At 38.6% G+C, this 25,723-nt stretch overlaps 2 protein-coding genes and 1 non-coding gene across 13 annotated transcripts in view; 2 read left to right on the forward strand and 1 right to left on the reverse strand.

The window, feature by feature from the left end:
• TMEM67 (transmembrane protein 67) overlaps positions 1 to 4,513 on the reverse strand; it is a 50,637-nt gene extending 46,124 nt beyond the window's left edge. For both annotated transcript variants that reach the window (XR_001156091.3, XM_012772866.2), the window contains exons 1-2: positions 4,252 to 4,513; positions 2,547 to 2,635 (exon numbers count right to left, since the gene is read on the reverse strand). Coding sequence is in view for 1 of the 2 variants with exons in the window: in XM_012772866.2 (XP_012628320.1) it covers positions 2,547 to 2,635; positions 4,252 to 4,474 (312 nt within the window). In the remaining variant the exon portion in view is untranslated. The remainder of the gene's footprint in view (positions 1 to 2,546; positions 2,636 to 4,251) is intronic.
• Positions 4,514 to 11,140: 6,627 nt separating this feature from the next.
• LOC142871995 (U4 spliceosomal RNA) lies at positions 11,141 to 11,278 on the forward strand. Its single transcript, XR_012920247.1, has one exon. It is a non-coding gene; the product is annotated as a U4 spliceosomal RNA (small nuclear RNA).
• Positions 11,279 to 14,966: 3,688 nt separating this feature from the next.
• RBM12B (RNA binding motif protein 12B) lies at positions 14,967 to 22,711 on the forward strand. Of its 10 annotated transcripts, none has more exons than XM_076005163.1 (5): positions 14,967 to 15,041; positions 15,368 to 15,435; positions 16,378 to 16,404; positions 17,183 to 17,250; positions 18,389 to 22,711. In XM_076005163.1, the coding sequence occupies exon 5, from the start codon at positions 19,053 to 19,055 to the stop codon at positions 22,074 to 22,076; it is 3,024 nt and encodes a 1,007-aa protein (XP_075861278.1). In that variant the 5' UTR covers positions 14,967 to 15,041; positions 15,368 to 15,435; positions 16,378 to 16,404; positions 17,183 to 17,250; positions 18,389 to 19,052; the 3' UTR covers positions 22,077 to 22,711. The 10 variants fall into 10 exon arrangements, 8 of the variants coding, with proteins under 8 accessions (XP_075861278.1, XP_075861277.1, XP_075861279.1 ...); XM_076005161.1 differs by lacking the exon at positions 14,967 to 15,041 and adding an exon at positions 15,048 to 15,184; XM_020288918.2 differs by lacking the exons at positions 14,967 to 15,041; positions 16,378 to 16,404 and adding an exon at positions 15,048 to 15,184 and having other exon boundaries at positions 18,389 to 18,445; positions 19,025 to 22,711.
• The last annotated feature ends 3,012 nt before the right edge of the window (positions 22,712 to 25,723 follow it).

Below are 25,723 nucleotides of genomic sequence, written 5' to 3' on the forward strand. Positions count from 1 at the left end.
TTTAAAAATTTATGATTGAAAATGAGTGATTTTTATAGTATATAAATTATACATAGGCTGGGTGTGGTGGCTCATGCCTGTAATCCTAGCACTCTAGGAGGCCAAGGCAGGAGGATCACTCAAGGTCAGGAGTTCGAAACCAGCCTGAACAAGAGCAAGACCCTGGTCTCTACTAAAAATAGAAAGAAATTAATTGGCCAACTGAAAATATATAGAAAAATTTAGCTGGGCATGGTGGCACATGCCTGTAGTCCCAGCTACTTGGGAGGCTAAGGCAGAAGGTTTGTTTGAGTCCAGGAGTTTGAGTTTGCTGTGAGCCAGGCTAATGACATGCCACAGAGTGAGACTGTCTAAAAAAAAAAAATTATACATAAAGTTGCTCAGATTGATTTGTGAGAGTATTTCCTTGTATCCATTAATAGTTTGTACTAGGTAAAGGTTTTTTATAAAGTATGACATCATTCAAAATTGGCCTTATTATATTACATGGTTTAGGAAAAGCCTGAGGCAAAACATACAGTAATTATAAACAGTTATAACCAAAATTAATAGAGAACAATGGCAAAAAACAAAATAATGCCTCAAATTATTTTAAATTTTGGTTAAAAAAGACTGGATTTATCAAGAAATGCTCCTATATTTGGCAATACATTTATATAGGACTATTTAAAAATTACAATAGCAATTGAGCATAGTGGCTTGTGCCTGTAATCCTAGCACTCTAGGGGACCAAGGTGGGAGGATCACTTGAGGCCAGGAGTTCAAAACCAGAGTGAGCAACATAGGAGACCCCATCTCTACAAAAAAAAAAGAAAAATTAGCTGGTAGTGGTAGCCCATGCCAGTAGTTCCAGCTACTTAGGAGGTTGAGACAGAAGGATTGCTTGAGCCCAGGAGTTTGAAGTGGCAGTGAGCTATGAGGATGCCACTACTCTCTAGCCAGGGCAACTAAGTAAGACCTGGTCTCAAAAATAAATAAATAAAATAAAATAAATAAAAATTACAACTGCTTAAGCAATGTCACTGAAAAATAAATCTGCTATGATACAATTTTTATTAGCAGCTTTTTATCATCAGTAATTCAGCTAGGACCAATATTTGCAAAAATATAAATATCAAAATGGTAACCAGGCCGGGCGCTGTGGCTCACGCCTGTAATCCTAGCTCTTGGGAGGCCGAGGCGGGCGGATTGCTCAAGGTCAGGAGTTCAAAACCAGCCTGAGCAAGAGCGAGACCCCGTCTCTACTATAAATACAAAGAAATTAATTGGCCAACTGATATATATATAAAAAATTAGCCGGGCATGGTGGCGCATGCCTGTAGTCCCAGCTACCCGGGAGGCTGAGGCAGAAGGATCACTCGAGCCCAGGAGTTTGAGGTTGCTGTGAGCTAGGCTGACGCCACGGCACTCACTCTAGCCTGGGCAACAAAGCGAGACTCTGTCTCAAAAAAAAAAAAAAAAAAAAAAAAAAATGGTAACCAGATCTACAAGTAATACAAGTAGCTGTAAATCAGGCAAACTGATTTAACTTTACATTAAATACCCAGAATTAATTTTTGTTAATATGACAATGAGAAGAAACATTACTGTAAAAGTCAGAACTGTCACTCGGAGATTCCTATCTAAAATGTTTGTAAAATGTATTTCTGTTGGCCGGGCGCGCGGTGGCTCACGCCTATAATCCTAGCTCTCTGGGAGGCCGAGGCGGGCGGATTGCTCAAGGTCAGGAGTTCAAAACCAGCCTGAGCAAGAGCAAGACCCCGTCTCTACTATAAATAGAAAGAAATTAATTGGCCAACTGATATATATATAAAATTAGCCGGGCATGGTGGCACATGCCTGTAGTCCCAGCTACTCAGGAGGCTGAGGCAGTAGGATCGCTTGAGCCCAGGAGTTTGAGGTTGCTGTGAACTAGACTGACGCCACGGCACTCACTCTAGCCTGGACAACAAAGCAAGACTCTGTCTCAAAAAAAAAAAAAAAAAAAAAATGTATTTCTGTTAATTGAGAATTATCATATGTAGTAGCTATAAATTCAATAACTTCCCAAAAAGTATTATACAATGAAATGAGTAACAAAACAGCAACAGACATTACTTAACCTTTTTATTTACATAATTATCACATCTTAGATATCATTATGAACATCAATCATCATATAAAACTGCTGCCACAGTAGGTATAAGACACTGAACTCAATTTGTACCAGTAAAAGGACATATATACCCCAAATTGCACTACAAAAGCATTCTTCATCTAATTTTCTTTATAACTGAGTTATTCTATGAGGAAAAACAAAAACACAAATTTTCAGTGTTGTGGTTTTTTGGATTTCAGATTTAAAAAGAAATAAATTTGTGTGTTTTCTAAGTTCTACATGAAATTTCACTGATCCATCAAAATTTACTCTAGTAAAAATAAAGTTAGGTTAATAATTTTAAAGTTTGTGGGAATGTATTAGAGTAAACATGTTGCAGTTTGAACAATAAAAACATTTAATTTATTACTTTTTATAGTAAAGTTGTTTTCTAAAAAATTCTCCATACCCTGTCTTCTGGGCACTTTTTACAAATAATAGCAGGTCTTCCATTACTAGAGAGCTTCTGAAATCCTGGCAGACATACACATGAAGTTCCTAAAAAAACAAAAAAAACAAACAAACAGAAGGAAAGCCAATTTTATCCTTAGTAAATAAAAATAAAACTCCAAGATAGGAAAACTTTTAATAATTCTAACGATTTTGAGAAGCAGTGTGGGGGTTAAGAGTAAGACTCTGCAGCCAGTACTGCCAGGGATCCAATACAGCAACATAACTCCTTGGGTTCCAATCTTAGTCCTACTTGGCAGTGTGACCTTGAGCAAGTTACTAAACTTCTTTGCTCCTTGACTTCCTCTACAGTAAAATGGAGAAAGTAACAGTACTTATTCTGACAGTGTAATTATGAGTATGAAATTAGTTATTATATGTAAAGGTCATAGGGGAGTGTCTGGAATACAGCTGGCATTGTGTTGTTACCATTTTAAGAGCAAGCATAACTAAACTATTAAACTATTTAACTGCTATGGGAAATTTTACATTTCTATGTCACTATATATATATAATTCAATGAATTCACTTTGTCATACTCTTACTAGGAAAGTTACTGTCATTCAAATAAGTCACTGTTTCCCTCTGTTTGGACAGATAATAAACACTGTAAGACAATCACTATTCAACTTGCTAGACAGGTAAGGACAGCATTCTCTAAAGAGCCATTAAATGGAAATAGCACCCATAGGCGTCTACATGGTACAATGTATGTAATATCTGGATTCATAATTATGGAACTAATACCTTACATTTTACAGTGTGAAATGCTTTCTCATTCATACTGCTTTACCTGCACAGACTGACCTGTCCTGTTCCATTCACTTAAATGAGTATATATCAAATCTGATGATGGCAGAAAGTTAATAACATGGGTGATCAAATAGAGATGGAAAACATTTTAGACTTTAAATATGGGAAAACACTTGCAGTTTCAGTGAGAACTAGGACCACATAATGGACGTTTGGGAGAAAAAATCAAGCTTAATCTAAGGAGACTTTAAGAGCAATTAATAATATTCAACAATAAAGGGAATAAGTCCTAAGGAAACATATAATATTGGAAACATACTGTATAGAGAAAATAGGTCAACATTGAAGGCAAAGAGACAGGAATTCTTCTAAGTCCCCAATTTAGGTGGCACATAAGACGTTGCAACTTCATCTGGGCTTCAATTTCCTTATTGTACAATGAGAATACTGAACCTGATCATGATTAAGGTTCTTTCCAGCTCTAAATTTCTGGCATTCGAAAAGCAATATAAAGAGCTAACAAAGTTTACAGGTGTTAATTTGTATTTCCTCCCTAACCTTTCCTGTCACTTGTTCTTCTTCACCTCAGATTACTTTTTTACTATTTCTTTTCTATCTTCCATAGACAGATTTACAGGTACCTCCCTAACCATCCCCCATTCCCAAGGGGAGTGCAGAACTGCCGCTGAGAAATTAATTACTGGCGATGGCTCACAGGATAGAGGACTCAGGGTCCCCAATTTCATTAGTATGCAAGCTGCAATCCTCCAAGGAAACTCTTTTCTCAGGCGTCAGAGTTTAACTTTTCTGAAACATTCTCCCGCAGACAGAAAGGTTTTTCATTGATCCCAGGGACTGGGGGCAGACCAAGGCGGGAGTGTTACTTTTGCTAGGGCCCACCTCAGTCTCACCTCGGGCATCCTGCCTCTGGTTGGCTCCACACGGGACACAGGAAAGCACAGAGATATCGAAGTAGTGGTTAAGGTCGCACTTCTCCGGCTGCTGGAAAGGGAAGGAGAAAGTCTGGGCCTGTGAGACGCGAGAAAAGAACAACAGGAAGAACGCAATCACAGCCCCACTGGATAAAATGGACCAAACCGCCATTGCTATCGGAGTCCTACCGCGCGTCGCCATGGTACCGACGCTGGCAGCTGCACTGACTGTAGCGTCCCATCAGCCTCTGCGGCGATTCCGCTGAGCTGATTGGGCAATCCAAGCCTGAGTTCCGGAAGTCACCGCCTGTGCTGCTTTGTTGCTAGGTTACGTAAACCCGCGGGAAGCTGGTGGGTCCAGGAAAGGATGGATTCCAGGCAGGCCAACTCTGAAGCCTGGGGGCAATTTAAAATTTGTACAGATGCTCCTGGATTTACAATAGGGCTGCCTCCGGAAAAGCCTACCGTAAATTGAAAATACCGTTAAGTCAAAAACTCTGGGACTTGATCCTTTAGTCAGAAGTGAAATTATAATTACGGGGTTGGGAGATAGAATACCGCCGCAAAGAAATTATCTCATTGTATCACATAAATTAAAAGTATTATTTCATGAAATTGTTGAATGATATTTAAATCAGAATTTATCCAGACTAGCTAACTGTCACCTTAAAGGAGACATGGGGCCGAGCAGGATGGCCCAGGCCTGTAATTCCAGCACATTGGGAAGCTGAGCTGGGAGGATCCTCGCTTGAGCCCAGGAGTTTGGGGTTGCAGTGAGATATCACGCCACCGCACATTACCCCAAGCAACAGAGCAAGACCTTACCTCAAGAAAAAGAAAAAAAGAGAGAAAGAGACATGTATTTTAAGAAGTTAAACAATTTATAAAACACACACACTGATTTAAAATATGCCATGCTGGAGGTTTACTATGGCTCAGAAACTTAAAAAAAAAAAAAAAAAAAAAAAAGATTTCTTACCAGGCCTTGTTTTTCCTACTTTCCTTGTTTTGAGCATAGGAAATCATGCATATAAAAAATGAGATTATCTTTACACCAGCTGTGAATAAAGAAGGAACCTAGTTTTTTATTCATTATTAGTAACTTGAGATGACTTTGGCTTTTTCAAAAAAAATTTTGTAATAAAAATTGATGATTTGTCACCATTAAGAAATATATAGATGGATATATATACATATATTACATATGCTCAATGTATGTGGAAAATACATATAAGGAAGTTATATAACTTTAACTATTAGCCACCATTAGGCCTAGTTTTTCTCATGTGACCTTCCCCAAAAGACCGGCATCATCCTTGTCACTAGTATCTATGACACAGACGTATATGTTCTGAAAGCTGTTCCTTAAAGAGAAATTTTTTAAAATGTTTTTGATTAATTGCTGGGTTGTTGGAACACAATTTGAAGTGGAAATCACTTATCTGAATAAATTTTTCAAAAAAATGTGTGACCATATAAATGTTAATGGGGACACAAAAAGAGTATGGTTAGAATAGTTGGGATTAATCTGCAAAAGCTTCCTGCAAAAACTTCCTAAGAGTTTTAGCTCTAGTCTTCCTTGATGAAGTGCATATTGTTATATGCTCTGTGGATGGGATTAGGGCAATAATATTTACTTATTACATACTATTTAATTAAAGCAATAAAGGCTCTGATTCATGATGGTCTTTGTGGTGTCCCACACTTTGTACTGTGCTAGGCACTTGACAGCGGAAATCTTTTTTTTTTTTTTTTTTTTTTTTTTGAGACAGAGTCTCACTCTGTTGTCTGTTGCCCTGGCTAGAGTGCCATGGCGTCAGCCTAGCTCACAGCAACCTCAAACTCCTGGGCTCAAGCAATCCTCCTGCCTCAGCCTCCCAAATAGCTGGGACTACAGGCATGTGCCACCATGCCCAGCTAATTTTTTCTGGTCTTGAACTCCTGAGCTCAAACGATCCACCCGCCTCGGCCTTACAGAATGCAGGCGTGAGCCACCGCACCTGGCTGACAGCAGTAATCTTAATGCTCCATGACAACCTATTAGGGAATACAATCCCCATTTTATAAAAATGGAAACTGAGAGCCGGGCGCGGTGGCTCACGCCTGTAATCCTAGCACTCTGGGAGGCTGAGGCGGGCGGATTGCTCAAGGTCAGGAGTTCGAAACCAGCCTGAGCAAGAGCAAGACCCCGTCTCTACTATAAATAGAAAGAAATTAATTGGCCAACTAATATATATATATATATAAAATTAGCCGGGCATGGTGGCGCATGCCTGTAGTCCCAGCTACTCGGGAGGCTGAGGCAGAAGGATTGCTTGAGCCCAGGAGATTGAGGTTGCTGTGAGCTAGGCTGATGCCATGGCACTCACTCTAGCCTGGGCAACAAAGCGAGACTCTGTCTCAAAAAAAAAAAAAAAAAAAATGGAAACTGAGGATTGAAAAAAATTAAGAAGTATAGAAGTCATGAAACTAGAATTTATCTTCGTTCGTCCAACTCTAAAACTAGTTATGTTTATTACTAGTTACTGTATTAAATGGCTTCTTTGTGGAATAGATATAGAAAAATTTTGGTATATTTTGCATGTGAAACAAATCTATTATCTTTAGATAGAAAGATAATATTGCCATTATAGACTACAGACAGTGAAATTATGATTGTCTAAGACCCTTGGACACTATACCTAACAAAACTGCCCCCATGAGCTAGAGAAATTATCTGTAGCAGCATAACTTGAAATAGACAAACAGTTAAATTTGATGACCAGGAACAGTGGCTCACGCCTATAATCCTAGCACTCTGGGAGGCTGAGGCGGGAGGATCCCTCAAGGTCAGGAGTTCAAAACCAGCCTGAGCAAGAGTGAGACCCTGTCTCTACTATAAATAGAAATAAATTAATTGGCCAACTAAAAACATATATATATATATGTATATATATATGTATGTATATATATATATATATATATATATATATATATAAATTAGCCGGGCATGGTAGTGCATGCCTGTAGTCCCAGCTGCTCGGAAGGCTGAGGCAGGAGGATTGCTTGAGCCCAGGAGTTTGAAGTTGCTGTGAGCTAGGCTGACGCCATGGCACTCTAGCCCAGGCAACAAAGTGAGGCTCTGTCTCAAAAAAGAAAAAAAAATTTTTGAGATAACTGTAAATACTGTGGGTGCATCTATGTAAACTGCCTACAAACACAGCAGAAAAGAATGCTAGCTAAAACTATTAAGTATCAACTGGGACTGTATCATTAAAGGTATTTTGCTACAAGTAATAGAAGACCAGATAGTTTAAGCCTTAAAGACTTAAACAAAAACAAATGTAAGTCTGGAGCTGTTCAATGTGTCAGATAGTTCTTGTGGTCCTTCCCTCTTAGCTGCAGTGTTACTGGGATATACCAGGCATCAAGAATCAAATTTAAGACAGACAGAAAGAAAGAAGCTTAACCAGATCTGTTTCCTCTGTTTCTTCAATCAGGAAAGAAAATGTTTTCTCTATGCTACATATCATGCTAAACTCCTTACATGCATCATTTCAACCTTTTAAACAACCCTATGAGAAGGTAATACAATTATCACCATTTTTCAGGCTTAGGGACATGCCCAATATTACCCAGTTCAGATATGAAAAAGTTATACATGAAAGAGTATGAGACTAGGAGAATACGGTTTAATGACAACTTAGGAACAAGTATATCAAAGAAAGTAAGAGAATAATGGATTGAAAGAGGATATCAAGTGCTTTTTTTTTTTTTTTAACATAGTATCTCACTCTGTCACCCAGGCTGGAGTGGCCCAATCATGGCTTACTGCAGCCTTGAACTCCTGGGCTCAGGTGATCCTCCTGCCTCAGCCTCCAGAATAGTAGAGCACACTGGCAAGTGCCATGGCACCCAACTATTGTTTAACTTTTTGTAGGGATGGAGTCTTGCTGTGTTGCCCAAGTTGGTCTCAAACTCTTGGTCTCAAGTGATCCTCCCACCGTGGTCTCCCAAAGTGTTGGAATTACAGTTGTCAGGTACCAAGCCTGGCAGCAAACGTTTATTAAACACCTAGTATGAGATAGGCATTGCAACATGGCTTACTTCCATTATCAAAATGTATTCAACAACCTTGTGATATATATACTGTTACCATCATCTTTTTTTTTTTTTTTTTTTGAGACTGAGTGTCACTCTGTTGCTCTGGCTAGAGTGCCATGGCATCAGCCTAGCTCACAGCAACCTCAAACTCGGGCTCAGGAGATCCTCCTGCCTCAGCCTCCCAATTAGCTGGGACTACAGACATGTGCCACCATGCCAGGTTAATTTTTTCTATATATATTTTTATTTGGCCAATTAATTTCTTTCTATTTTTAGTAGAGATGGGGTCGTGCTCTTGCTCAGGCTGGTTTCGAACTCCTGACCTTGAGCAATCCGCCCACCTCGGCCTCCCAGAGTGCTAGGATTACAGGTGTGAGCATCATCTCTTTTTTTATAAATGATTAAATAGAGGCACAAAGATTTTTTTAAAAAAAATTTGCCTAGTCAGGCAGATGGAGGGGAGGGGATGGGTATATACATATATAATGAGTGCTATGCACACTGGGGAATGGACATGCTTGAAGCTTTGATGGAGGGGGAAGGGCAACATACATAACTCAAACATTTGTATACCCATAATATGTAGAAATTAAAAAAAGCAATAGCTTGAAGACACTTCTAAAGGCAAAAATCAAACTAATAAAAAAAACTTTATTTTTTACAAAGTAAATAATAAAAAAAATAATTTGCCTAAATTCACAGCTTGCAATTCACAGAAACAAATTTTGAATTAAGCAGCCCATAGCTTTAGGGGCTGCTAAGCCACAGTGCTGTGCCTCCTAACAGTGTAAATGCTGCAAAAACATCAAGGAGTGTGAGGATGGAGAAAAGGTCTTTGAATTTGGGAATCAGATGATCATTAGTTACCTTTCAGAGTGCAACAGAAGTAGAAACAAGCCATAGAGCAGTAGTAAGATAGCACAGACACAGTATATAGAGTATTTTTTAGAAAGCTGGCATTGAAAGGAAGACAAAAGAAAGGATTGAACTAAGAGAGTTGAAATGTTTTTTTAAAGATAAGAGAATATGTCTATAAGTGGAGAAGAGAGAATCAGTAGAGGAGAGATTAAAAATAAAGAAAGAAATAGTTGATTTTCTCTTGAGCAGGAAGAGGTCAAGGACTGGGACAGAAGGACTGGGAAGAGAGTCATATCAGGGGAAGAGAGTCATTCTTTCCAAAATTTGGAAGAAAAGAGGAGAGATGAGTAAAGGCACAAGAAATCCCAGGGTGGGGCACAGAGAAGTCAAGCAAGTTCACTTTTCTGAGTAAAGAACATGGGTAAAAGAAAATGTTTTACAAAGACTGAGTGGGTGATTGAAACGGAAAGCATTTCCAGATGAAAGCTGGCAGCAAGTCTATATCTTGCCTGCAAGACTAAATCATGCTGAAGTGGTAGCAGATAGAGGATAGGTTAGGGATGTCCTGGGGTAGAGGTGGACAGTTTATGGAGAAGATGAGGTCGTTTGGTTATGTTGAACATGAGTTGCCTACTCAGGTAGAGAGGGGTAGCAGAAATGTATGTGGAGGTCTAGTGCTTGATGAAGAGGTTGGAAACAGAAATGAGAGGCATCTGTGGGTGTTCCAAAGGCTATTGTATTTTGAATCTCCAAACTGAATTAAGAGAGAAATAATCACCAAAAAACAGAGCCTAGGTGAGAAGTCAGAAAGTAGCTCATGCTTGGCAGGGAATTCAGATCACTTTTCAAACATTTATCGAGCACTTCTGTAAGACAGACATTTGTCAGGGACAAGGGCTATGTTTGGTGCTTTCCCTCAAGGGCCTTACAATCTAATAGAGGAGCAGATATATTACTAGAAAAAAAATCATTCAAAAGTGTTAATAATTACTCTAATTGAGGCCTCAGAACTGGAAGATCAGTGAAGAAGTCACAGAGAAGGAGATATTATAGGACAGGACAGGTAGAGGGACCAGCAAGAACAGACACAGAGGCATAAGAGGGCAGGCACACTAGGGAGGGACATTCAGTGTCCCTGAAGTTGGATATATATGGCCAGTGACAGGAGATAAGGTTGGGAAGGTAGGAAGGAACAAAAGTGGAGGCTTTCGAAGGGCTATGTTTACTCACCATGATTTCAAACTTGTTAAGATTTCAAGCTAGGAAATAACATGACCAGATTTGCATTTTAGGATATATCCTGGAGAAGTATATGGAAACTTCTAGAGGTAGACACCACTTCAGAGGCTAAAGTAGAAATCTGGGGTCTAAATTAGGGCAATGGAGGAAGGAAGAGGCAGGAGAGTGTAACCTAAAACTAAAATCCTAAGCTCCCCAGGTGACTGAACAGACCTCCTGTTGGCCAAGGAGACCCCAGAAAAACCTTACAACTGAATTCCTGGCCATAAAGGTACACCTCAATATACCCTCTCCCTTTTGGTGTTTAGACTAATTAAAAACAAGACCTAAAGCCATGCAAGGCAAAGGTTAAGTCACATCTGCATGCCATCAATTTGTTTAACTGATCACTTTGAGTTGGTATGTTGTGGATTGCCCTCTGATTAGCAGACCCCCTTAACTCCTTTCCACTGACTCCAAGTCTTTAGACAGCACTTTATTTCTTTAACCAATTACATATCAAACAATCTCTGAACTCATAACCTGTAAGCCCTCCCTTCTCATTTTTTAAAAATTTTACAGTGATATGTCTTGGGGTGTTTCATGTCATCTTTTGTGTTGACACTTGTTGGACCTTTGTAATCTAGGAACTCATATCCTTTAACACTAAGGAAAATTTTCTTTAATTATTCTTTTGAAGATTTTTCTCAGCTTTGTGCAGTGGCAGTATTGTAGCCACTGAGGTTTATCTGAGGCACAATTATTGCTAATTGAAAAGTTTTCCCAATACCCAGGCATGATGACTTGTTATATAGTAGGATTGGCAACTTTTGATAACTCTACAGAGACTGAATTAAAAAATTTTTTTTTCTCTCCATTTTTCCTTTTCTCTCTTTCTGGATATCCTGGATACTTTTCAGATAACTAGCCTCCTGGACTATTCTTTTCATTTTCTTTCTCTCTCTTTCTCTTTTCCTATTTAATTTTCTTATATTATCTTTTCATTTTTAATTCTATTTTATTTTTCTCTACTTTCTGGAAGATTTCCTAAGCTTTACCTATCACATATTCCATTGAAGTTTTCATTTCTATTATAAATTTAGTTTCTAAGAGCCCTCGTTTTCTGACTGTATCTTAATTATAGCATAATCATATTTTTTCATGTATGCAATATTTTATTTAATGACATTACTAACAATGTTTTAACGTTTTCTTCTCCTGCATAATCCCTGTTTCTTCATAGTTATGTTTTGTGTTAAGGGCTTTCCTCCTAAATCTGATGACCCTTTGCTATTCACACACATACAAAAGTGGGTCAGGCTGAGAAGCTAATTAGGAGCTCTACAAAGACAGGGCTTGCTGATTGGGCTACAATATGTAGGGTCATCCGCCTGGGCTGTTTCATAGGAGAATTCCTCATTCTTCCCACCCCCACTCCCTACCCCATCATGCTGATCAAATTCCCCAGAAAGATTCTTCTCCCTGGAGATTTTAAGCCTGGCTGAAGATTTTAGTGGGGAAAGAGGATGTGAGTTTCATCATTCACATCACCTCCTTCATTTATATATAGAACCCCTGATTGGAATTGTACCCATTGTCGCCTAGTCATACTCTCTCCAGAGATTAAACCTTCAATCTTCTGTTGGAGTTGGGGAAAGACAGGTTTCTAGGTACCAGAAGGAAAGAGAAGATGTACATCTTAAGTGCTTTATTGATTGATGTTCAATCAATTCTTCTTTCACTCTCCCTCCCCAACAGATGGTATCAATGCCTCCTAAGCCATTGAGGACTTCTTTGTTGTGTATCATTCTTAGCTTTTCCCACTGTCAATTTAGGATACAACCCTCCTAGATTCACATAAGAAATGATCATCTGCTTCCTGCTTGCAAAGTTTTGTTGCTGTTGCCTCCTAGTCTCTTCTCTTTATTCAGTTTTTGCCTTAGTTTCTTTACTATTATTTGTTAGGCTTTCTGGAAGAAATAGAAATAAATACCTGTGCTTAAACAGTTGCTTTCAACTGGAAGCTAAAATAACCTGTTAACCTGTCTTCATGGACACACTCTTGCCATCCTCTAATCCATTCTCCATAACACAGCTGGAGTAATCTTTTGAAATACAAGTCAATATGTCACCTTTCTGCTTAAGAGTTCACTGGTTTTTTCAATGGAAAGTTCAAAGTCTTTAACATGAACCATAACCCTCAGCATGGTCTGACTTCTTCCTGCAGCGTAGCATTGTCCTGTGAACTGGTCTTCTTTCCCTTCTCTGAATGCTGCCAAGTCCTTGCACTTCTCTGCCTGGATCATTCCTTTCCCTCCCTCCCCTTCTCAGCAATTTTCATTTACCCAATTTACTTTGTTAACTCCTCCTTTCCTTGCAACTTATTCATTACTTCCTTAAGGAACATCTCCTGCCCTTCCTGACCAGCCCAGGCTCTCCTCTGAAATACTTTTACAGCAACATGTACTTCTTTTTTTATAGTGCTTCTCCCTGTGGTAAATGTACATTTAGTTGGGTAATTCTTTCATTGGTTTTTCTTCCCACTCCTGGACTGCAAGCTTCGTGAGAGCAAGGATCATGTGTATTTTTGTTCACCACTGTCTCCTCAGCGATGGCACTGGGCCTGGCACATTGTAAGCATGTAAGACATCTGTTGCAATGGAAAAAAATAAATCCAAACTTGCCTAATTCCTTTCATTCCCCTAGTTTATTGCCAACTTCCAAACTCTAAGCAAAGCTCAATGCTTTCTCTTCTCATTTCATCTTTGGGAAGACGGGAGAGAGCCAATGTGGGTTAGGGTCAGGACTGCGAGGTTTCTGGCTATAGTCCTAAGGGACAGAATTTTTTTGTGTCCATATGACATGGTCTGCGGACTCACAATTTTTGGTTTTCTCCTTAGATTGTCTCTTCAGAATTTGTCTTTAGATTCTTAGGTATTTCTTCCTTTTGTTTTATATTAATATACCTGGGATTAGATGCAATCCCAGGGAAAGGAAGCCTTAGCAGAAAGAGACTTCCAGTTTCACATGTGGTCTTGCCCCATTCACTAGAAATGAGTTCTACCGAGATTTGAGATCCAAAGCTTCAGCAGTAAAATACAGTGTCCTTTCTACATTCCTCTTTTGCTAACCTTTAGCATTGATAGAGTGTCAATATCCCAGTCTCTTTAATCTTTCCATCCTGGAGACAAGACCCACATTTACCTCAGGCAAGAAATTATTTAGGATGGAATTTGGGGGGTCCTGTTCAATTCTTTTTTTTTTTTTTTTAAGTGCAAAGTGAGAAACTCCACCTGTTCAATTCTTAATTACCACATATCATTAGTTGACTCTGTTAAGTCTTTGGAACCTGACTTCTGTCACATACAACTGACCAAGCTCCTTAATTTAATCAGCAGTGTCCAAATTGTGCTTCAGTGATTCCTAGGGTTTTTGTAGTGCTATCTCTGAGGACCATTGCAGAGGACAAGTTGGCAAGCAGTATGACATCCATCAGAGCAACATGTAAGATTTCATGTTACATGCCTTTCTTGGTGCTTTACAATGTGCCTTACTTAGTGATACATATGTATATGTGTGTGTGTGTATGTATATATATATATATATATAGTCATTTTATCTACACAACCCTACTATTGTCATCTTCATTTGATAGATTAAGAAATTGAGGCATGGGCCTCAAGTAGTGGTTCACACCTGCAATCCTAACACTCCAGGAGACCAAGGGGGAGGATTGCTTGAGGTCAAGAGTTCAAGACCAGCCTGAGCAAGAGCAAGACACACATCTCTGCTAAAAAATAGAAAATAGTAGCTGGCCTCGGCGGCATGTGTCTGTAGTCCCAGCTACTACGGAGGCTGAGGCAGGAGCATGGCTTGAACCCAGGAGTTTGAGGCTGCAGTGAGCTATGATGACGCCACTGCACTCCAGCCTGGATGACAGAGAGACCCTGTGTCAAAACAAAACAAAACAAAACAACCCACAAATTGAGACACAGAAAGATTCAGCAACTAAAGTGATACAGCTAGTAAGTGCCAGAGTTATATTTGGAATTATGATAAGAATATCATAATTCTGGGCCAGCCTTCTCGATTTCTAAATTATACCGGAATTTATTGTGTGCTAGGACTGTGCTAAGTGTTTTATAAGCATCATTTATTTTTCCACAACTGCCCTATATGGTGGGTACTATTATCTTCACTCACATTTCTACGGCCTTTTATAGTTTACAAGAGCCTTTCAGAAGATGCTTTACGCCGCACACTAACTGAAACACCTAAGAGACAAAAAGCCAACTTTTCTCCGCATCTGCATCTGTTTCCTCAACTCCTGGAAATCTCGAACGTTTGCCGGTGTCCTTCGGCAAATATCTAGTGAAGATTCTCGTTACGACAACCGGTCGAGCCCTAACTATGCCTCCGGATATCTCCTTTTGGAGGGCGAGGTTCCCGCGCCAGGGAGGACCTGGGCATGCGCGGAAGCTCACCAAACGCGGGGCCCCGCCTCCCTTCCGCTAACAGGGGAAGCGAGGTGGCGGCAGGGCGCGTGCGCAAGCGCGGCCGAGGCGTCGGGGCGGTGGGTTACGCCGGGAGAGCGCATGGGCAGACAAACTGTACGTCCGTTTGTCCGGGCTGGAGGGGCGAGTGGGCGCCATTTTCTTCTAGGCTCACTGAGGGCTCTACGTGTTCTGGGGAGGCTGCTGCGACGAGGAGCGCCCTCAGCCCCCGGTCTTGTGTGTCCGGCTCGGCAGCAGTGGTGTGTGTTTACTGCCAAGTGCGAAGCAGTTTCCCTTGGGGCGTCGGGGCTGGGGAGGGGTTTGCGACCCAGCCGGAAGAGCAGGGAAAGGCGGGGCCGGCGGCCGCGCCGGGATCTAGCGTAGCTTCTGCCGTTAGGGCACCGTCTTTTCTTGCTAAACACCGACTCTCCCTCTTCCGTCAGCTTCCGTGTGGTGGTGTGTGTGCGCTTCCCAGTGATCTTGAGAGTGAAGATCTCGGAGGATTTCATAGGTATTTTTTTTCTTTGCTGTGTCATCGTAGTTTTTGGTGGTAGATAAATGCTGAAGGCCCAGCTCGTTAGGCTTGAGAAGGGCAAGTGTGTAAATCAGGTTTGGGGGCATGCCGTTCACCCTCTGGCGAGTTAGGGCGGAATGCTTGCCCTTGGGACGGCGTAACGGAAAGGCGCGGAGGCTGGGCGGTCCAGGTTAATGTGAAGGCTGATTTTGGCTGAAGGTATGGCGACAACATCGGATCCCACGTAGCAACTTTGGCCTGGCGCGAAAGAAGGAAGCTCTGACCCCTGGGAGTGTGGACAAAGGCTTTGGGCTGTAGAATCGATGCCTTCGGATGATCCCGTTTGAGGAGGATGGATGTTGTGGGAACCCCTGTGCCGCGTGGATTCATCTTCATTTACAGTTCCTCTTAAGCTCTGTGTGGCCATACTTTTGGTTTTTATTTTAACCATCTACATTATAAAAGGCAGATCATCGTGAAGAATAATTGTGGACTGGGGTAGACTTTTCTGCAGGGGAAACTCACGTTCAGAATCTGAAATGCTACATCATAACTGGGTTTGAAGCAATTAGTCGCAAAGAGTAAAAGCTTTCTTTCCCTCACTATGTCTGTAAAATGACTTTTTATTCGCTAGTTAAAAATTAAATGGATCTGAGATAATGCCTATTTAAATTCAGCCTCCCTTCTGTTTCCCATTCCTTGTCCCTCTCGGTCTTGATTAGAAGATGCAATTTTCATGTTTTTTAGTTATAATGGTAATTAAGTGGGATGAATCGCTGGATAAAATCAGCAAAGTTATTTAAAATGCACTTTTAATTTCAGTGACTTACCCTTACATGAGCTTTTAGGGATCCACTTTCTTTTCATTGAAGTGTAACAGATTACTGTGTCTTTAAATGAACACAAAGTCACAAAAATACTTTTTTTATTCATTTCTAGAAAAATGTAAGTGCGGAGTACTTTAAGGTAATTTGTATGTTTTGCTTTTTGCATAATTTAATCTGTTAAGAATATAATTTCTGGGGAATTTGCTTAATTAAATAGAATATTGGAACCACAGGGCAAATGCTCATTTGGGGAGCTGGCCTCATATGTAGGTAGTCAGTCTCCTCAGTGTGTTATTATAGAAAGATAAATGACACATTACCCTCTTATCTCAAGGGCAGAGAATTTAAGTGTTAGTTATATCTAACTAGCATATTAGAACAAACTTTTAAAATAGTCTGCTTGAATTGGAATTCATGAGATTTGTGTTTATGAAACTACTTAGTTGAAAAATTATTTTTAAGTCAGGGAGAATAAATTACTAGAGATTTTTTTTTGAATTTGACTTATAATTATTCCTTGAAATGTTTGTTTTTTCTTATAAATGAATTTATGTTCTCAGGGTAAATCCTTTTTAAATTTCTAAAAAAGTTTAGGTGAGACAAAATGATGTGTATCTTCATGCTGTTCTCTAAAATATCTTAAAAGTAGCTAAGCCAGTTTCCATAGGAGGGAATCTTGGGCCTTTAATGTGGATTTAGTGTTCCAGAAGCCATGTTTACAGTTTTTGTTGAATTGTTGGTGTGGATATTGGTTTGTGGAAGAAACTAGGCTTATACTCTTTTTTTGTTTGGTACTGTGCAGATATTTTAATTGTAAACCTCATTAATATATTTCAGATGCAGAAAGTAATTTCTTGATATCTTTGTTAGTTTAGCATGTAGTTTAAAATGTTTAATTTATGGACCCTTTTTTAAAGGAAAACAAACCTTGCAGACCTCAGTGAATGTCTTCGGACCCCACTTTGTGGAACAGTAGTACTTCAGTGTAAGTACTGGATTAAAGCAACATTTACTTGCACTTTAAAAACATGTATATTATAATTATTAATTTGGCAGGTCTTAAAAACTTACTTGGTAAGACTTCATTAAATCCTGTTAGTTTGGGTATCTCTGAAAGTATTAGATGCAAGTTTCCTTATAAAAATACTACATTGAGATTTTTCAGTAAACTGGTAATCCCAATATTCCAGATCAATGAAATTTTATTGTATTTTTACTTTTCTACATTGTCATTTAGGTTTCCTCAATAGAGCGCAGGATAGTTGTTTGAAATGGAATAAGGCTGTTGGCATAATACAATTCTATATCTCAGCATTTTCTGTTTGGCTTGAGATGGATTTTAATAGCTACTGTTTTAGGAGAATGAGATATGTAGTACTGAGATTTTTGGTTTTAGGGATATTGTAGTAGTTGCCTTAATTATATTGGAGTCATGAAATTTGTTTCCATGTTTGGAAGTGTGAGTTGTATATGTAGAACTTTAAATTGTATCTGTTTGGTAGCCATAGGTTTGGATTTATTGCTTTAAAAATTGATTTTTGAATTTTAAGCTTTGCTGTTTTCTTCATTTATTGTATCATTTTGAATGGTTGTTATATTTACTTGATTTGGTCTTAATGTTTTGAAAGGGAGAATAGCAAGATAATTGGATGGCAAAGTGATTGAAGGTCTTTTTTTTTTTTTTGAATTTTTATTATTAAATTGACATTTTACTTGTAGAACAGTTTTTTTTAAAGTGGATGTAAAAATTCCAGACAGCAAAGTGCATAGACCTTAAAGGATAGAATTCACTGAACCTTGACAAATATATACATTCATGTATCCAGCACTGTATTCAATATATGTAACATTTCCCTGACTGGTTCTACTTCTAATTAAGGAGTAGTTTAATTTTTAGCAAATGTTTTATTTTGTTATCATGTTTACTTGGATATCACACCTCTTTTTTGCAGAAGGATGATTAGTTTCCCCTTAGAACAAAGAAGACCATTTTGTAATGGCCTAATTGTGGTTCCTTATATTGCTTCACTTTTGATAGGTAATTCTGAAATGGATATCCTAATCTGGCATTAAGATAAATTATAGGGTTCAAGGATTAATTGTATTTCATTTTCTTTCCACAGTTAAGTTGCTTTTACAGAATTAACAGGTCTCCAAGAAATAAAAAAAAAAAAAAAAAGGTAAGATATCTAGAGTTTAAGGTTTTTCACAGAGGCTTAACAGAAAACCCTATACAACAGAATAATACTTTTAGGTACCCAGAGCTTCTGTTCTTTATGTCTGGCCAGGGATACACTAGTGGTAGGCATTTTATCATCATGAGCAGCAGTTGTATACTAATCATAGATGGCTTTTCTAAATATGTAAAATTCATTGTAGTTGGTAAAATACTTTAGTTCACAAAGGTCTCTCATGTTTCAGTAGAAGATAATGTTTTTAAATTAGTCTGAAAGTAGTTTGGTTTTGTTGTGAAGCAGCATTTGGCATACTTACAAAGGAAGATTTGATATTTTTGATGTTCTTCATTTAAAGAATAGGAAATATCATCAAGGTAGTTGGTTTATTTGTATGTTTAGATGGGAGAAAGTTTATTCTTTGTTATCTTTAATAATTAGATATGATCAATATTTTTGTGAACTTGTATCTTGTTTTCATTTATAAATGCTGAAGGAAGCAGGAACCAGGTAATTGTTAAGTTTGTTTGGGCTAAGGTACGTAAAAAATAAGACTTGCTATTATGTGTACCTTTTTGTCTGCAGGTCATTATTGCTGTGGTTTGAGCTCAGCATGGCTGTAGTCATCCGTTTACTTGGGCTTCCTTTTATTGCGGGGCCTGTGGATATTCGTCACTTCTTCACGGGATTGACTATTCCTGATGGAGGAGTGCATATAATTGGAGGGGAAATTGGGGAGGCTTTTATTATTTTTGCAACAGATGAAGATGCAAGACGTGCCATAAGCCGTTCAGGAGGGTTTATCAAGGATTCATCTGTAGAGCTCTTTCTTAGTAGCAAGGCAGAAATGCAGAAGATTATAGAAATGAAAAGAACTGATCGTGTGGGAAGAGGGCGACCAGGATCTGGGGCATCAGGGGTTGGCAGCCTATCTAATTTTACTGAGGCAATTAAGGAAGAAGCAAGTAATTCTGGATATGGCTCTTCGATGAATCAAGATGCTGGGTTTCATACTAATGGTACAGGACGTGGTAATTTAAGGCCAAGAAAGACAAGGCCATTGAAGGCTGAGAATCCTTACTTGTTTCTACGAGGTTTGCCTTACTTAGTCAATGAAGATGATGTACGTGTCTTTTTCGCTGGTTTGTGTGTGGATGGAGTAATTTTCCTAAAACATCATGATGGCCGAAATAATGGCGACGCCATAGTAAAATTTGCTTCATGTATTGATGCTTCAGGAGGTCTTAAATGTCATAGAAGTTTTATGGGTTCGCGATTTATAGAAGTAATGCAAGGATCAGAACAACAGTGGATTGAGTTTGGTGGTAATGCAGTTAAGGAAGGTGATGTTCCTATGAGATCTGAAGAACGTTCTCCACCAAGAGGAATTAATGATAGACATTTTCGAAAATGGTCTCATTCAAAATCTCCAAGAAGAACACGTTCTCGTTCCCCTCTTGGATTTTATGTTCACTTAAAAAATCTGTCCCTAAGTATTAATAAAAGAGATTTAAGAAATTTCTTTAGAGATACTGATCTGACTAATGAACAGATTAGGTTTTTATATAAAGATGAAAGAAGAACAAGATATGCCTTTGTGATGTTCAAGACTCTGAAAGACTATAATACTGCTCTGGGTTTACATAAGACTGTTTTACAATATCGTCCAGTTCATATTGATCCAGTTTCTAGAAAACAGATGCTGAAATTCATTGAATGTTATGAAAAGAAGAAACCAGGGTCAATAGAGAAAGAGAGGCCTGGACATGTTACACAAAAATACTCTCAAGAAGGCCACTCTGGCCAGAAGCTGTGCATATATATAAGAAATTTTCCATTTGATGTTACAAAAGTTGAAGTGCAGAAGTTCTTTGCAGACTTTTCTCTTGCTGAAAATGACATTTACTTGCTTTATGATGACAAAGGAGTTGGTCTGGGAGAAGCATTGGTGAAATTTAAATCAGAAGAACAGGCTGTGAAAGCCGAACGTTTAAACCGTCGAAGATTCTTAGGGACAGAGGTATTATTAAGACTTATATCTGAGGCACAAATGCAGGAGTTTGGTGTAAATTTTTCCTTGATGTCCAGTGAGAAAATGCAAGTTCATTCACAGTCATGTGATAGAGATGACCATTCCCATGTATTTAACTCAAAAGATGCACCAGCATACTCAGTTGGCCCTTCTGAAAACTTTAGACATCAGCTAGACGACTTGAGGCAAGTGGATAACTTCAAGCATCCCCAAGGGGATTTCCGACAGCCAGATAGGCGCCCTCCAGAAGACTTCAGGCACTCTTCAGAAGATTTCAGGTTCCCCCCAGAGGAGTTCAGGCGCTCTCCAGAGGAGTTCAGGCGCCCCCCAGAGGACTTCAGGCGCCCCCCAGAGGACTTCAGGCGCCCTCGGAAGGAGCACTTCAGGAGGCCTTCTGAGGAGGACTTCCGCCGCCCATGGGAAGAGGACTTCAGGCACCCCCCAGAGGATGACTTCAGGCACTCTAGGGAGGAGGACTGGAGGTGGCCTCATGAGGAGGATTGGAGGCGGCCATTGAAGGAGGATTTCAGGCGGTCTCCCAAGGGGGACTTCAGGCAGCTTCCTGAAGAGGACTTCAGGCAACCCTCTGAAGAAGACTTCAGGTGGCCTGCGGAAGGAGATTTCAGGCGGCCACCTGAAGAGGACTGGAGACGGCCACCTGAGGTGGACTCGAGGCGGCCACCTGAGGTGGACTCGAGGCGGCCACCTGAGGAAGACTTCCGGAGGCCCTCAGAAGAGGATTTCAGGCATTCCCCTGAGGAAGACTACAGGCATTTGCCCCAGGAGCATTTCAGACGGCCATCCCAGGAGCACTTCCGGCGGCGGCCCCCAGAGTATTTCAGGCGACCACCTCCGGAGCACTTCAGGCGGCCGCCCCCGGAGCACTTTAGACGGCCACCCCCGGAGCATTTCAGGCGTCCACCCCAGGAGCATCTCAGGCGCCCGCCCCAAGAGCATTTCAGGCGTCCACTGCAGGAGCATTTCAGGCGCTCCCGAGAGGAAGAGTTCAGGCACCCACCAGATGAAGACTTCAGGGGCCCTCCTGATGAAGACTTTAGGCACCCTCCGGATAAGGACTTAAGAAGCCCCCAGGAGGAAGATTTTAGATGCCCTTCTGATGAGGACTTCAGGCAGCTCCCTGAGGAAGACCTTAGGGAAGCTCCAGAGGAGGACCCTAGACTTCCCGACAATTTTAGACCTCCTGGTGAGGATTTTAGGAGCCCGCCTGATGATTTTAGAAGTCATCGCCCTTTTGTGAATTTTGGTCGCCCAGAAGGTGGCAAGTTTGATTTTGGAAAGCATAATATGGGAGGTTTTCCTGAGGGGAGATTTATTCCTGATCCAAAGTTAAATTGTGGTTCAGGTAGAGTAACTCCTATTAAGATAATGAATCTTCCATTTAAAGCTAATGTTAATGAAATTTTAGACTTTTTCCATGGTTATAGAATCATACCCGATTCAGTTTCGATACAGTATAATGAGCAAGGATTACCTACAGGGGAAGCCATTGTTGCTATGATAAACTATAATGAAGCTATGGCTGCTATTAAAGATCTAAATGATAGGCCAGTTGGCCCCAGAAAAGTTAAGTTAATTTTGCTCTAGAGAGCATTTCTGAATTCAGAGTTAATCTTCCTCCCACAGTATTGATGCAGTAAAATACATTTGTTTTTTAAGTGTTTATTTTTAATTATCTAATGAAAAGAAATACTTTAATTTTGACCTGTGAATAGAACAAATGTAAATTGTAGAATGTGAATCTGGTTTTCTTCTGCTTGCAAATTGATGTTCATTTTTTCTAATTTAAAATTATATATGCTTTTTTTTTAAATTCCCTGACAAGAAAGAACTAATTCCGTGAGTTCATTAATTTTTGTTGATGTCATGGTTAAACCTCAAGACTTACATAAAGTAGAGTTGTATTATTTGGGGAAGATAAATTTTATATTTACTTTTATTTCATTCTGTAGTCTATATCTTTTACTCAAACTGTATAAGGAAATAGTCAGTGACTGATTGTTCAGGTTTGGCATTTTCATTGCTACCTGCCTGCAGAATTAATGCCCTTTTCCTTGTCTGAGATATTACTGTGTTAAGACTCCTGTTAATTATAAGTAGTTCAAAATGGACAGACTGTCAACTTGAAGTTTACTTATGTAAAAAGCTTAGGTGATTCTTAAGGTTTCCATGTTCATAGCTTTGCAAACTTTTATAAAAATAAAATATTGCAACCAAATAGAGCAACTAATTAACTTGTATTTGTATAAAAAGAAAAAAGAATTGCAGGTTGGTATTGTTAAGTTTTTCAACAATTACATTAAACTATAATTATGGGAGGGACCAAACATTCTATAATAATAATGTGTAGTCCTGTGTATATTCTATGGTTTCTTCAATATCTTATCAACATAATTGATAAGATTAACACAAAATACCTGAAAGAAAAAATAATGTAATTATAGGTACAAGGGGACTCTCAGGCTTTTGCTGGCAAGAATCTTGACAATTGGGTATAGTATTTTTCTAGGAAGAATTTACTGATGATTCATATAACATGCATGAAATACTAGGTTCTCATTTTTTAGCTTCAAAAACATATCCATTCAAAGACTCTGTAGCTAATTAAGACTTGTGAGATTGAATTTTGACTTCCTTGATAGTCAACATTTAGTGTATACATTTTGCAAATAGTGAATTTGATTTTTCTATACCCATAATAATAATAATAATAATAATAATGGCTAACTTTCACTAGGCACTTACTATGTGCTAGGCACTATAAACGCTTTACATGCATAATCTAGGTATACCCCTAGTAAGTACAGAGGTGAATATTTACCTTTATTTCACAAATGAGATAATGAAGTTGGAGGTTAAGCGACTTGCCTAAAATCACACATAGTAAATCACAGAGCCAGTTTCAACCCAGATCAACCACCGACTCCAGTTCATGCTCTTAATACTTTTCTGCCTCACTTTGTTAAATGGTACTTTTAATTTTAGTAAAACTATGCTAAAGCTATTTTGAAGGGTAAATGATATTTTACTTCCATTGTTGGCTTAAAAAATAGCATTAGAAAAAGATAAAACTAGGGTGCTCAAACATTTAAGAAAAGGTCACTTTAAAAGTTTTTATATAACCAGGGTTTCTTTTGGGGTACATTACATATTAGATTCTATTTCAGTATTATTCATTGTATCCAATATGATTTGACTGTGCTGGCCTTTTATAGCTTATAGAAAACATAATTTTCATCAGTTCTATAATCCAGAGATTTTCCAGATTGAGTAAATAAGAATAAAATTGAGTTTATATGTGGTAGTTTAGTCATTTAATAATAGGATATGGCAGAGGTAGAATACTTTGTCAGTACCTATTCAATTAGTACCTATAAGTATTTTGCATTAATTTTCAGTGATATAAAGAAATCTAAGAAGTCTACATAAATTTCTGTCTTTGTTTTTAATAGTGAATATCCTGCTTACTAATAGAATGAATAAACTGGTAAATTGGTTCAAAAAGCACTTAAGTATGTCTCTTTAAACTAGTAAGCTTTTAAATAGCTTGGAGAATGATAAACTGATTGGAATATCCAAATCTAGCATAATGAACAAAATAGGAAGAAATGATATTTTTAATTGCTCAAAGATTATAGATAGTTCATTTATCAGTCTTCTTGAGTAATATATGGAAGATTTAAAAACACTGCTCAAATACAAAGATGAAGCTTAAAGTGAAAGATCACTAAATGTGGAATTGCTTCTCAAACTGTCCTGGGGTGATGGTAGTGGTGGATAAGAGGCCAGCTATAGTAAACACAACCTTTGTATTATAATTTTAAAATTAATTGATGTGAATATTTCATTTTATTCCATAATATGTTGCAGTTTAATTTTTTTAACTTCATTATACAAATTTTATTATAGAAATCTGCTGTCTACTGGTTGGGAGATATTTTTGCACATCTCTTTTCAACTCTGCCTTTAGTGATATGTCAATATCTTAAATTGGCCATGCTAGGAGTATCTGCACCATGGAAATTGGTAAATGCAGCAGATCAAGGATTCTATTCCTTTTATCCCTCCCCCTTCTCCAGCCAGTTTACCAGCACATTACCAATTTCAAACTTAAAAGGGTACTAAAAACTAAAAGTGTACTAAATTCTTATTTACTCATCATCCAGCTTCAATAATTATCATCTCATAGCTAGTTTTTTCTCTCTCCTATCACCAGATAGATATACCAGGTACACACTAGGCATATATTGGTGTTCTATTGTGAAATGCACTAGATGTCTCGATGCCAAACATTTTTGTCTAGAAAGTATCTGAAAAATATAGGTCATATCTAGGAAGTTAATCCCATAATGAAGAGATAGGTAAATACCATATTAGGAGTGTACTTCTATTGGTTTACTGAAAACACTGTCTAGAGCCTTGGCTCCTGATCCATGTATCACCTATTAAGCAGCTATTGCCCCTGTTGCCTCTTATCTTTGCATTAAATACTAAGTATTTATTGAGATGCATTAGATACTATATTTATGAAATATTTATGATCTTATATATGAATATATGTATTAACTATTTTTTAATCCTGATAATCCTTATAGGTTGAGTATCCCTAATTTGAAGATCTAAAATGCTGCAAAATCCCAAATTTTTGAGTGCTGACATGATGCTCAAAGGAAATGCTCACAGGAACACTTTGGATTTCAGATTTTTGGATTAGGGATGCTAAACTGGTAAAATGAAAATACTCCAAAATCCAAAAAATTCAAAATCTGAAATACATCTGGTCCCAAGCATTTTGGATAAGGGATACTCAACCTGTGTTCCTGATTTGGAAGTAAGAGGTGGAAACTTAAAGACTAAGTAAGGCTGTAAGTCTCCATCTTATTAATATAACCTGGGTTGGTTGCCTGTTTTTTTTCTTTTTTAACAGCAGGGAAGCTAAGAATGGTTTATATATTTTTAAATGTGGTGACATCATAAATGGCTACGTTAAGTACACATATAATAGCCTTGATTTTTGCTTCTTGGCCCACAAAGGGTAAAAATTTTTACCATCTGGCCCTTTAAGAAGAAGCTTGCCAACCTAGGACTGGTCTTAATAATGAAACTTAATTTTACATTGATGAACGTATTTTCTTTTTTTTTTTATTAACAGTTTTTCAGCAGATATGATGAATGTATTTTCATTGATAGTATTCCTTTTGTTCTTAGGGTATTTCTTTGTGGTAGGCAGAGCA

Source organism: Microcebus murinus, chromosome 7 (assembly GCF_040939455.1).
Source record: "Microcebus murinus isolate Inina chromosome 7, M.murinus_Inina_mat1.0, whole genome shotgun sequence".
Taxonomy (NCBI): Eukaryota; Metazoa; Chordata; class Mammalia; order Primates; family Cheirogaleidae; genus Microcebus; species Microcebus murinus.